This window comes from Nesoenas mayeri, assembly GCF_963082525.1.
Source record: "Nesoenas mayeri genome assembly, chromosome: 15".
Lineage (NCBI taxonomy): Eukaryota > Metazoa > Chordata > Aves > Columbiformes > Columbidae > Nesoenas > Nesoenas mayeri.
In genome coordinates this window covers 9,526,892-9,539,966 of record NC_137559.1, presented here as the reverse complement: position 1 = coordinate 9,539,966, position 13,075 = coordinate 9,526,892, and the positions used below count along the sequence as shown (strand labels likewise).

General features: G+C 59.9%; 2 protein-coding genes across 2 annotated transcripts; both read right to left on the bottom strand.

Annotated features, from left to right (window-relative positions):
- Position 1: 1 nt before the first annotated feature.
- WDR24 (WD repeat domain 24) lies at positions 2 to 7,008 on the bottom strand. The gene is made up of 10 exons (XM_080353758.1): positions 6,861 to 7,008; positions 5,552 to 6,491; positions 5,052 to 5,229; positions 3,548 to 4,223; positions 3,114 to 3,229; positions 1,899 to 2,020; positions 1,471 to 1,575; positions 1,041 to 1,378; positions 477 to 661; positions 2 to 332 (listed from the first exon to the last, which is right to left on the bottom strand). Exons 2-10 carry the CDS (start codon positions 6,030 to 6,032, stop codon positions 164 to 166), a joined length of 2,370 nt encoding a protein of 789 aa, XP_080209884.1. The 5' UTR covers positions 6,033 to 6,491; positions 6,861 to 7,008; the 3' UTR covers positions 2 to 163.
- Positions 7,009 to 9,403: 2,395 nt separating this feature from the next.
- FBXL16 (F-box and leucine rich repeat protein 16) lies at positions 9,404 to 12,770 on the bottom strand (the record flags this gene model as incomplete). The annotated part of the gene is made up of 5 exons (XM_080354089.1): positions 9,404 to 9,552; positions 10,016 to 10,079; positions 10,432 to 10,516; positions 10,759 to 11,267; positions 12,075 to 12,770. 5 exons carry the CDS (start codon positions 12,768 to 12,770, stop codon positions 9,404 to 9,406), a joined length of 1,503 nt encoding a protein of 500 aa, XP_080210215.1.
- Positions 12,771 to 13,075: the final 305 nt, after the last annotated feature.

Below are 13,075 nucleotides of genomic sequence, written 5' to 3'. Positions count from 1 at the left end.
GCAAGCGCCACGGCTCCGTTCAGCTGCTCCATTTTGGTTTAATCCAGTACAAAAAACACTGGGCTAGGGGCTGGGGGCACACACAGCCCCTATTTACACAACAATAAATAGAGGAGGGAGCTGCGGGCGGGGGGCTGCCTGTCTGCCCTGGCCGGCAAGGGGCTCAGGTGTACTCGCAGAGGTGGCCGCAGCCAGCGGGGCAGTGGGAGCTGGTCTCCAGCCACTTCATGATGTGCTGGAGGTGGCCACCGTGGCTGCAGCCTTGGCACCAGACGAAGAGCCCCTTCACCACGTGGTGACAAACAGCACACATGCTGGCACACTGCCGACACCTGCACCAGGGAGAAGGGAGCAAGCATGAGAAACTTGGGGGAAATAAGGGGGGGAAGAGGGGGCACCAACCTCCTCTTCCTCCTGCAGCCCCTTGGGGACTGCCATTGGTGACAAGAGCACAGTCCCCTCCTCCCTGCCCTCACCTGTCACAGATCCAGCCCCTGTTGCTCATGGGCCGCTTGCAGTTGCTGCAGTTGACATGGAGGGTGGTGGAGGCCTGGTTGAGGCAGTTGATGGCTCGGCACGTGCTCAGCTTGATCACCTCGTTGGAGATGTTCCAGAGCTGGAAGCGCTGCAGCAGGTCAATGTAGGATGTATACCAGTGTTCCTGGGGACAGCCACAGACAGTTGAGCCCTGACATGCCCGCAAAAGTCCCCTCCTCTGTCCCCAAGGCAACATCCCTGCAGTAAGGGAACTGCTCTGCAGGGATGTGGAAGAAGTGTCCTTTCCCAAATCAATGGGCCAAGGCCACTTCCCCACCCTGGCCCTGCAGACAAGTTGGGTACCAGGGGTCCTGGAGCAGCCCCCTCCAGGTTAGAGCAGACCTGGCTAGGGCTGGAGGACAGAAGTGCCCAGAGGCCAGGCAGGATCCCATCACTTTGGGATACACCACATCTGGGTCCCACTGCGTCTCATGGGGTTGAACTCAGCCCTGAAGGGAGGGTTCGGGTCCCAGCCAGCCAGAAAGGGGCTTCCCGGGGTCTACCTGGGTCTGCTCATCGATCTCCTTGCGGATGCGGTCTCCCAGCACGATGAGGACAGACACGGCCGTCTGCACATCCCCTTGCTCGGCGTAGAAGAGCAACGTGTCCCGCACGATAGGATTGAAGAAGTCAGAGGGCAGGCGGTTCTCGTACAGCGAGTGGGAGATGGAGATGAGGGAGAAGGACTCCACAGGCGTCAGTGACACCGTCTCAGCCTCGTTGCCGCTGACGTGAGGGGAATCAGCCTTGTCCTGCAGGTGGTCCAAGGCTGATGGGTTGTCCACAATTTCATGGCGCAGGGGGAAGGCTTCTTGGGGAAGGCTGTATTCCTGCTCCTCAGCTGCAAGGAGAGATTCCGAATGAGAAGGGAGGAGAAAATCCAGCCACGTGTCTGGGACAGGCAACACTTCCCAGCACCAGCCATGCACTCACTGTGTGGGTTCTCGTGGTCCATCATATACAGGTCATCTTCATCCGCTTCCACGTCTCCCAGCAGATAGTCAGCAGGGACATCGCTGCCTTCTGTCTCTTCATTGTCTGCATGCCCAAGGAGAGAGAAATCAGCTCATCCACATCCCCTGTGTCCTGCCCCAGCAGGCCAGGCTGTGCCCAAACCAGACATCTCAGCTCCCCACTGCAGTCATGTTCCTGGCACTTGCAGTCACCACTGTGGGAGGCACAGGAGAAAACTGTCCTTTTGCAACTCCCCAGGGCTCAGTGTGCTTCACCTGGGGGCTGCAACAAGTCCAATCACCCCAATTTACAGGATAAATTTACTGCTTTGTCCCACATCAAAGCCATTTACAGATGAGGAGGGAAGACCTGCAGGACTGAGACTATGCCCGTCCCAGAAACATTACCCTCGTTGTTGATCAGGGTGGAGGAGGAATCCATGAGGATGTTTTCTGAGCGACTTTCTCCTTTGCTGCGGTCCAGTCTCGACTCACTACCCAGCCCAGAGGGAATGTCCTTCAGGTTAAAGCTGGGAAAGAAGTCACTTGCTCAATGTAAGAGTCTCAGAAGTTTACAGCTTCCATTCCAGCCAGTAAACAGCCTGGATATAGGTCTCCAGCTGCAATTTGACCGGTGAAACACAAGACATGGCATTTTCCCTGAGAGCACAGAAGTCAATTGTCCCCACTTTGTAACTTAAGAAAAAGAATAAAGACACATTGCAATTGTTACGACAGCCCTTTCTCCAAAAACTGTGCATGCACTGAAAAAGGATTTCAGAGCACAGTGTAGACTCTTGACTCTAGCTCTTAACACTTCCCTTCACCTCAGAGGTAGGTAAACAGGAGCTGCCTTGCTACAAGGTGCTTTGCTGTTTGTTATGCATCACCGTTCTCAGGCTTCACCGAGATGGAAAAGGAAGGGAACAGGGTTGAAGCAAAGCTGAGCTCTTCAGCTTGCTGCCTGTGGTGTTTTAGCCAGTGACAGACAGCAGATCACCTGGCTGCAGAGCTCAGTCAACGAGAGTATTTTGTTTGATGCTATTTGAGTCTTTGCCACTCACTCTGGGAACCTGGCCCTGCAAGGTCTGATAGCTAATTTAGAGTCCTCACCTCTCACTTTCACATGTCATTGAGAAGAAGAAAAACAAGTTTTCCTGCTTCATCAGCCCACGACAGGGCTCTCCACGCCAGCAAGCTGAGCTGGGCTGTCCTCTCCCTTTGAAAGGCAGAAGACAACCTCTCCACACCAGTAGGTCTGGCTCCAGTGGCAAAACAGAGGTTCTCCAGCTCCAGTCCTTGGTCACTGTCACTAATTAAATAACTGCAAAGATGGTACCAGCCCAACATCCCACCACAGCTTTGAACCTTGTTTCAAGGAGGGAAAGGAGCAGCACACAAGGCTGTATGCCTCAAGGCCAGGCTGGCCACTTGCTTTTCATACCCACGTGGAAAATGGCTGCGTTCAAATGAAGCCAACTTGCAAACCATCGTGCCCTGAAGCCAGGGGAGAGCCGTCCCTGCTCCTGCCTAATGACCTCAGCCCAGCCGAGGAGCTGTCTTTGCTCTCACCCTCATGGAGCCGCCCCCACCACTGCGTTGCTTGGCTCCATCACCCTGTACCTGTTCATGAGCGGGAGGGCGGTGCTGCCTTTCCCCAGGCTGTGGTTCAGGTTGGCAGATGACACGATGCCAAGGCTGGAATAGATAATTCGCAGCATCGTCCACGTTTGAGCCACCTGTGTGAGAGATAGCCGTGGTCAGACCTTGCCACGCTAAAAACCAGGCCCTGTGCCTGACCGCAAACCCCCATCATCAGCTGATCTAGAGAGCTGACAGCCTCTCAGGGGGGGTCTAGTTTCTGGGGAAAACCTGCACTTGCTGTGGGCAACAGTGGTTTGGGTTTGGTGCCAGCTGGAGACACCTGGGGACAGCCAGAGGGCACAGGCAGATGGGGAGCTGCCACCCAGTGAGGCTGGCGGGCCTCATCCTCACAGCACCTTTCAACCTTGGCACCAGCCCAGGGCTGTGCTGGGAGTCTCCAGCCCAGATCTCACCTGGTTGCGGTCCAAGCCCTTGGCCACCTTGGCGTTGTGGTCGCAGAGCTCGGCCAGGGGCCTGCCGGCCAGCGCGTACTGCTTGGCGGTGTGCACAAACCAGTCCATGCTGCCACTCTCCACGTCCGTCTCAAAGACGCTGAGGGCGCTGGAGGAGGAGATGTACTCAAACTGCTCTGTGGGGTCTAGCTTGCGCTTGAAAAAGATGGGGTGACGTCGGTCTCCAATGTAGGGTTTGCGGTTGGAGTCAGAGGAGATGAGGCTCTCCTTGGCAGCGAAGGCCAAGTCTCCATAGAGGCTGTAGCACAGCCCCTCAGGGTTGGCCCGGTCAATGGGCTGGCTGGCATCCTTGAAGATGTGCTGGTAGAGGGTGCTGTCCTTGGAACCCGACAGAAGGAAATAGGGGTCATGGAGATGACGCCACACGATGCCTGTGGTGACGTCCTTGTGTTCCTCGAACATGGCAGATGGGATGAAGGGACGCCGCACATCCCAGACATAGATGTTGTGGTCCACCATCATGGAGCAGGTAGCAATGTGGTGCTTGCACTCCGGTCGCCACTTCACCCGGGCCACCGAGGCGATGGTCTGCACGCAGTAAATCTCCTTTGCCCGCGTGGTGTTCATGTCCCACACCTTCACCATCTTATCCCGGCCGCCTGTTGCCAGCCAGCCCCTGGGTGAAGGGTGGAGAAAGATCGTGAGACACCAGCTTGCGCCAGAACCCGTGCCCGTTCACCTCTCCTCTCCTGTCCCAGCACAGATGTGACCACATTGATGCCATGGAGAGGCAGACGGGCTGCAATCACACCCTCCCACGCGCTACCCTAACACTCCAACTCTCCAATAACCAGGTGAGGCAACACCCCACCTTCCAGCTCCCATTTAAGACCTTGTGTCTTTAGAGCCACACTCATCTGAAAGGCTCCCAGCCAGACCAGTTCCCTCTCCCTCTGGTTTCCACTTGCCAGGGACACAGAGAGGGGAAAAAAGGCCAGTTTGAACACATTTCTATGCCTCTCTAAGCTTGTCAGGAGTCACAGTGCTGCCTGGCAGGGAGTGAGGAAGGACCCACACACCACAACAACTGTTTCCATGCACAGCCCAACTACCTCAGGTGAAAGACATGAGGAAAATGTCATCAAACACAAGTCGCATCCCAGAGCGGCTGCACAGCGCCTGTTGCTGAGCTCGGCACTGGAGTGAGAGGCTGCCCTGACACAGGGTCAAGACAGTAGCTTGCTGTATCCCACCATTAGCAATCCAGTGCCTCAGGATCGCCCGACTTGTCAAAAAACAAAAACAAAAAACCCCAACACACCCCCAAATCCTCAAAGCAATAATTGCTCCCACCTTTCAGCAATGGCCTGGTCCCTAACACAAGAGGCCAGGGTATCAGAGACCGTGCTTTCCCCTTCTGAAAAATGCCCCAACCCTGTTTTTATGGCCTCCCTCATCTCTGCTAAGGCCAGGTAACCAGTGGGGCCCAGCCCCACACACACACCTGTCCTCTGGGTGCCAGTCACAGCAGAAGACAGGACCGTTGTGGGCTGTGAACATCCTCTCGTAGCGGTCCGGCCGGCGGATGTCCCACAGCTGCACGTTCCCGTTTTCAAAGGTGGCAGCGAAGGTGAAGTAGTCCCGGATGCTGAACTGGACATCACGCACGCTCTCCGACTGGCCTGAATGGAGACAGAAGTTGAGATTTGTTGAGATAGAACTCCAGAAAAGCTAAAAACTCCACTAGAACAGGCATGGAGGTCACCAGCTCAGAGAGAAGGGGAAGCAGGGAGGGGAGTGGAGTGGTTACCTCCCACCTCCTGTGCAGACCCGTGCCACTATCAAGTGGCAAAAAAAGCACCACAGTGCTTCTCAACTCCTTCCCTGCCTACTCTGGACACCATGCCCTGAGCAAACCCTCCTCCACGGCATAGAGAAAGGCCAAAAGCCCCAGCCTCTGCCTCTCACCAGGGTAGAGGGGCAAGAAACAGCCCATGTTCATACCAGAGAAGGTGCTGACAGAGTCCTTCTTGCGCAGGTCAAAGCATTTCATGTAGCCATCCTGGGAGCCGCTGAGGAGCATGTAGACCTCGGTGGGGTGGAAGCAGACCTTGTTTACAGTGCGTTTGTGCTCAGTGAAGAGCTGGTCTTGCTTGTTGCGAGATGGCTTGCCCAGGTTCCAGGTGACGACCACGCCGTTGGTGGCGGCGGTGGCCAACAGGTTCTCATCCATCTGGTGCCACACCACGTCCGCACAGCTGAAGTTCAAGGAGGGTTTGCGGCCAACACGGAGATTCAGCTTCTCCACAAACTGGTCCTCCTCGATGGAGTAGATTTTGAAGATGTTGCGGCCGGCCACCACTACCTGGGCAGCATCGCGGCACACGCTGATGGCATTGGCAGGGGCGTCCAGGTGGCAGAACATGGTCCGTCCCGTGAGGGTGTTGCCCCCCAGGGCGGTGGTGACCCTGGCCATTTTCTCCATGGCTGTTCTTGGGGCACACTGACCTCTCCGGGAGCTGGCTCGGAGGCTCGTGTCCCCACAGGCTGCATTCACGCTTGCGCGGCCACCCTGCTCCACCTCAGCCAGAGCTGGGAACAGATAGGCTTGGCTCCTGCAGCTCCTGGTAGGCCCAGGTGGCTTTGACTGCAGCTTTTTCGTGGCCACATCAAGGGGCTGCAGAGGTGAGAGGCTCCAACCCGGTTGCTACAGCCCCACACTGGGCTTCTCCTCCTACTGTAACTCCCTCTTAGGGAGCTGTTGAAAACCTATTCTGTGTTTCTTGTTCCCTTCTCAGTTCAGCCGCCTGAGATGCTTCGCTGATGAGAGCAGCTGTCGGTGATGCTATGGGCCGTGGACTACAGCAGCGTGGATTGAGGTGAGCAGCATCTCCAGCATGAGGCCACAGCCATCTCCGTGGGGCACTCCCGGTGCCCGGAGCCCCTGCAAGCACAGGCAGGGTTCAATCTGCTTCTCTGGCAGGCGGGGGGCAGCAGCTTCCCTCGCTAGGCAGAAGAGCAGCTCATGCCACCCCTGTCCCAGGCCAGCGTGCCCGGGGCGGGCAGCTACTCCGGAGGAGCCCCGGGCCCAGCCAGGCTGCCTGGGGGTTGCGGGCTCTCTGGGGCACCCACAGGCCGGCTCCCCCGAGCCAGGCCCTCCCGTTCCTGCGCCCTTTCCCCGCCAGCAGCCCCAACGCCCCTCACACCCCACACTCCCGCACCGCAGGACCCGCTCCTGACCCACTGAGCTCCTCAGGGTCCCCTCAGCGCCGCCAGGGCCCGCTCCCGCCCCTCACACCCCACATTCCCCCACCTCCGTGCCCACTCCTGGCCCGCAGAGCCTCCTCAAGGCCCCCTTAGGGATCCCTTCTGCCCCCCAGGCCCTCCTCCACCGCCGCGGTGCCGCACTCGCCGCCGCCGCCGCAGCCCCGCCGGCAGTCCGTGGCAGCAAGCCCCGCTGGCCGCCGCCACGGAAACGGCCGATAAGCCCCACCCCTTCTTCCGCCACTCTCCGCCCACTTCCGCCACTGAGACCCGGACACCCCGCCCCCCCGCCGGTGTCCGGAGCAGCCCCACCCCCAGAACAAGAACCCGCCCTCGGGAGGCTCCGCCCCTGAGCCAGACCCCTCCCACGAATCAGACCCCGCCCCCGGCACAGAGCGGGGATGTTCGGGCGCGCTCTGGGGGACGGGGGTGTCAGGGGGCTATGGGATGCATCGGGGGTTGCCGTGGAAATGTGAGGTGCACTGCGGGGGAGGGTGCAGGGGGAAAATGGGGATGTTAGGGGGTGAATATGGGGTGAATTGGGGTGGGGGTGTCAGGGGGACGTGGGGTGTGAAGGGATGTGATGGAGAAAATGGGAGTGTCAGGAGGATATGAAGTGCATTGGGGAGGTGCCGGGAAGATCTGGGGTGCACTGGTGGGGAGAGGGTGCAGGGGGAAAATGGGGATGTAAGTGGGTTATGGGGTGCATGGGGGGTACAGGAATGCACTGGGGGGATATGAGGGTGCACTGAGGTGTGGGGCTGCCTGAGGGATTGGGGGTACCGCGGGGGGTGGGGGTGCACTGGAGTGTAGAGGTACACGAAAGGGTGGCTATACAGGGAGATACAGGGCTGCCCTGGGGGGTGGGGGTGCCCTGGGGAGGTGTGGAGGTGCACTGCTATGGGGGGTGTGGAGGGGATAGGGGGAGACCCCAGCTCTGGGGCTGTGGCTGTGCTGGGGCTGCCCACGTGACATAGAACTGTGGGGGTGCGCAGGGCTGGTGGCACCCCCAGGGTCTGCTGCTGTCACAAGGGTGGAGAGACCCTCGTGTGCCACTGCCCTGCATGTCCCCTGCCCCTGGCCAGATGCCTCGGCTTCCGTGTGCAGCTCGTGGAAGCATGCTGGTGGGTTTGGAGGTGCAGGCAGCCCCCTACCCTGGCTGCCACTATATTGGGGTGCTCCATACCCCAGCAATACCACCCTGTCCTGCGGCCCTGCTGGCTTCTGGTACACCCCAACCCCCATTCCAGGGCCACAAGGGTCCTCATGCCATTTTGGGGCATATTTTGGACAAAGGAGGGCATGGAGGCGGTGGGTGGTGCAGCAGTTCCTTCCCGGCCAGTACAAAGGCAAAACAAACTGAAAGCGTGTCCGTGTCCATATCCATGCCCATGCCCATGTCCGTGCCCATGTCCACGCCCATGTTCCTCCTGGGGCTGTGTGGGCAGCTGGTGTGGCAGCAGGCGATGCCCCGGGGATGGCCACCAAGTCCCCTCCCACGCCGGGTCCCCTCGGGCACCCCAGGACAGTGCCCAGCTCAGCTCAGCCTGGGAGGTCCCCCTGGCCCCTGCTTGATGCTGGCATCAGGGCCATGGCTTTCCAGCTGGAAGAGTGGTGGCAGTCGCAGCGTGTCCTGAGGTGCCACCTCCCGCTTTCGCTCTGTGCCCCTGGAGTGCCCATGGTGGCTCAGACCTCGCTTTGGTCCCCGGGGACGTCCCATCCCTGTCGGACAGGTTGCTCCTGGGCATCGGCATCCCGCGGGGAGCAGCATCGCCCCACTGACCCCATGTACACCAGGATGCAGTGGGGTCCCTGGGGCGAGGGGGATGCTTGCCAGGAGAGCCTGGCTCCCGGGGCAGGATCTGGCTGGGGCAAAGCTGTATGTATACAGGGGCCAGGTGGGGGCTGTAACTTGTCGCCATCCCCCTTTGGGCACCCCGGAACCTGTCGTGCCATGAGACTGAAGCAAGCGAGCATGCGAGGGTGGCAGGCGGAGAAAAACATCGTATTCACCAGGAGAAAGCACTGGGCTCCCCAAGGGCAGGGCCGGGGGCTCAGAGGGACACGCAACATGGTGGGGAGCGGCTCAGTGACCCACTCCTGGGGAGTGAGGGGACCTATTCAGCCTCTGCCACCATCCACGGGTGCCAAAAATAAGCATCCTTCTCTTTCCCATCCCCAGGAGCATCCTTCAGTCCCCAGGAGCATCCTTGGTGTTGGGGCCCTGTGCCCACTTGGCACCAGTACGGGGAAGTAGGATGAAGCCGTCACCTTCCCACTTTGTGTTTCCGTGATGCCTGTTCATCTGTCTGGAAGGCGTTGGCAGAACACTGAGAGGAGGACGGGCGATGGTGTTGGTGTGGGGGCAATTTACAGGGAACCCAGGAGGGCTCTGGCGAGGGGTGATGGCATCCCCCATCTTCCCCCAGAGCCCCATGTCCCTCAGAGACATCGATGCAGAGGGTGTCCAGGGTCAGTTGTAATCAATGGCGTCTTTCGCATCCCTCTCGGTAGACGGAAAGAAATGGGGTGAGCGATGTCAGATGGGGTGGCGGCAGGGTGGGCGTGGGAGTGGGGGGGCCGGCTCCGGCACTACTCGATCACCATGCAGCACGGGAGGTGCTGAGAGAAGTACTTGAAGAGCTCTGGGGTGGCTCCGGGACAGTTGGTGAGCTCCAGCTCCTCCAGCTCCTGCAGCTGCACCAGCCCTGACAGTCCCGTGGTGGTCAGCAAGGGGCAGCCTGGAAGAAGACAGGGCACACTGTCACTCCAAAACACCAGCACTCCAAAAAACAGCATCCAAAAGAACCCTAGTGTCCCTAAACACAAGCAGTCAAAGCGACCAGCACTCCAAAAAACAGTACCCCAAAACACCAGCATCCCCCCACAAAATAAAAAAGCTAGCATCCGCAAAAACCAGCACCCCAAAGCACCAGCATCCCAAACACATCAGCATCCCAAAAGAGCAGCACCTGAAAAAACTAGCACCCCAAAAACCATGGCACCCTAACAGCCTAGCCATGGACCCACCCCTGGGAGCTGGGCTGGGTGTGGGTGCTCGGGTGACTTGAGGGGGTGCAGGAGTTGTGTCATGCTGGGGAGAGGGTTGCTGGCTGTCCCCCAGGCTGTCTCTGTCCTCCCCAGTCTCTCCCCATCCCTGTTGGGACCCAGCTGCTCCATCCCAGGGTTCAAGGGGCGGCTCACCGGCCAGTGAGAGGAGGCGCAGGCTGCCCATGCTCAGGAGATGCTTCAGGCCAAAATCCTGCACCTGCAACAGAAAAAAAGAGTGGGAGGGGGGCTCCACAGGGGGCTCGGCATTCCTGGGGCAGGGTGCCAGCGCAGGGTGCAAGGTACAGGGCAGGGTGCTGGGGCACGGAGCAGGGTCAGGGGTGTGGGTGCTGGGGCAGGGGCAGGGTGCCTGGGCAAGGTACAAGGGCTGAGTCCTTCTGAGTTCACAGGAGCACCCCATCCCTTCTTTGCTTCCCAGAAACAAGTCCAAGGGCCCCAGCTGGTGTGGGGTGCCCACCCTGAGATCATGGCCTGTCTCCAGGGAGGTAGCAGCCACTGTGCCGTCCCTGCCATGTCTGCTGAGACGGGCACGGCTGTGATCCCCCACCTACCTGGCAGCACCAGCGCAGGTAGAGGCTCCGCAGGGATGACATAGTGGACAGGTAGCTGAGGCCGGTGTCAGTGATCCGCACGCACCTGCCGGGGACATGAGTGTTATGGATGGCTGGGAGTGGAGCATCCATAGGTGCCCCCAGACTGTGGCACCGATGCTGTACCCACTGCCTCCAGCTCAGCTCAGCAGGTCATATGCATGATGTGGCATAGCTTGGCATGGTGGGGCATGACATGGCACAGCATGGCTCAGTATGGCACAGCATGCCTTAGTACAGCTCATTATGGCCCAGCATGGCACAGAATGGCTCGGCATAGCCCTGTACCTGTCGAGCACCAGCTCCTCCAGCTTGTGCAGGTCGCAAGCGATGTACTCCAGGGCCATGTCTGTGATACGAGGGCACCAGGAGAGATCGAGACTGCGCAGCTTCCGTAGGTTCTCGGCCACCAGCTCCACCCCATCGTCTGTCACCTTGGAGCAGCCCGAGAGGCTGAGGACGCTCAGGTTGGGCAGGCTGTGGACCATATTGACCACGCCATGGTTGGTGATCTCCCAGCAGGAGTTGAGGCGGAGGGTGTGGGTGGTGTAGCCTTGCTTGGCAGTGAAGTAGGCGAGCGCCGTGTCCGTTACGTGGTAAGCTTGCAAGTTGAGCTCGGTGAGGTTGGGCAGGAGCTGCGAGATGGCGGCGATGGCGTCGTCGGCCACATTGATGCAGTCGCTGACGCTCAGCGCCGTGATGCGCGCGTTGAGGCTGGACCACAGCCCAGCCTCCGTGAAGTCGTTGCAGCCCGACAGCTCCAGCCGCACCACACCCTGCATCTGCTCCAGCATCACCTGCCAAGGGGCAGGGGGTCAGTGCATGGTGGACACTGCTGCCCACCTCACACACCCCCACACTCCCGCCCTGGCTCCCTCTGAGCCCCCTGGGTCTCTTCCCACTGCCCCCAGCCCTGCAGGGGTCCAACTTTCTCCCTAGGACCCCCCCCAGAGTTGGAGCAGTGCCCCATTCTAGGATGTGTCAGCATCCACAGGGGAACAGGAGGGGACAGGCAAGGACCGCTGGCCACTGTCTCCCTGCTCTGCACCAGGTGCTATTGGTGGGGACAGTTCCAACCCCCAGCCTGTGTGCTGGTCAGGGAGGATGTGGCTGCAGCTGGTGCTGTGTTTGGCCATTGCATGGGGTAGGGGACCTCGGCGGTGACCACTCCTGGCCCTGTGCAAGACCATGAGTTGCCTCATCTCTATCTGATCTGCAGCCCCTTTGCTGGGGAGCAGCCAGCCTAGCAGGGATGTCTTTGTCCTCTAAGCCCTGCTCACCACACAGCCACATGGCCACCTTGCCTGGCCTTGCCTTCCTGGCAGCATCTGCAGGCAGTATCCACAGGCAGCAGGGATGGAGCCCCCTGGCAGCATCCTCAACCCTACCTGGGAGGGCAGCACAGGCAGCAGCCGGTCCCACCGCCTAGATCACAGGCAGGGGCTCCTGACGCTGCCCGCATCTGTAGGATGGCCACACTGTCTGCTGCTTGCCTGTGGCCAGTGAAAGCTCTGCCTGCCCCTGCGTGTGTCCCTAGGGCCACGGGGAAGGACCTGCCATTGCCACATCTCCTCCACCCCAACCACCTCACCAGAGTCACCTACCTCCAACCCCGCATCTGTGATGGTTGACCTCTTAAGGCTCATGGACTTGACCCCCTTCTTGGAGAGAGGGTAGTTGTCAATGAACTCACAAATGTCCAGGTCAGAGACGCCCACGAGGCAGAAGCCATCGAAGCCACGGATGGCAAAGCCCTGCAGGCTGACAAACTCCTTCTCACCGCTGGGCAGGATGTTGTAGAGCTCTTTGGTGTGCAGAACAGGTGTCAAGCCCACCCAGAACTTGGGTTGGTAGAGCACCCGCCGCCACGCCTTGCATACCTGTGCCAGCACACACTTCTCGCACGCTGAAAAGTACCAGAACAAGCGGTTGAGGATCTTTTCGTCCACCGCCAGCTGCCTTTCTGAGGGCGAGCCAGGCAGCCGCTCTGGTGAGGGCTGCTCCGAGCCTTCGCTCGTGTTCAGTCCCACCAAGGAAGGGCCGGGAGGAGAGGAGACGCTAGCCAGAGCGGCCAAGGAGAGTGGGGAGGCCAGGCTGGGGATGGGCAGGTCGCTGCGGTGGGCTAAGGCCGGGCTGAGGATGGCAGGCACAGAGGAAGGCTGGCACAGGCGGTTTTTCATGGCGGGGGTGCCTTTGGTGATGCTGGCAGAGCCGAGGCCGTTGGGTTGTGTGGGGATCTTCACCAGTCCATTGCGGGGCAAACATGGGGGCTTGGTGTCACCGTTTCTCGGGTTCGACATCTTCCACAGGTCTCTCTGCAACACAGGGGTGTGGGATGAGGGGCTGCTGGTCTGGCAGGGAGAGACGGCAGGGAGGGTGGGCGGGAAGGGTGCGCAGGGTTGGGGGATGTTGTGCCACGGGTGGGCAGGGAGACCTGGTGGTCTCTGTGCAGGGAGCAGGGTGGCACAGGGAGGTGGTGGTGCAGGGCTGCTGGGGACAACCACAGAGGGGACATAGCCAGGGCACAGATTGGGGTCTTCCAAGGGGCTGCCTGGCCCTGGTGTCCCTTGTGATGGGGGATGGATGGGTATTTGTCCCTAGATGT

Coding starts and splice junctions, on each gene's coding strand:
- WDR24 (XM_080353758.1), bottom strand. CDS start 6,032: ATGGAGAAAATGGCCAGGGTCACCACCGCCCTGGGGGGCAACACCCTC. Junction 3,230..3,547: donor AGGGCTTGGACCGCAACCAG/GTGAGATCTGGG, acceptor TCTCTCACACAG/GTGGCTCAAACGTGGACGAT. Junction 1,576..1,898: donor CACCCTGATCAACAACGAGG/GTAATGTTTCTG, acceptor TTGGGCATGCAG/ACAATGAAGAGACAGAAGGC.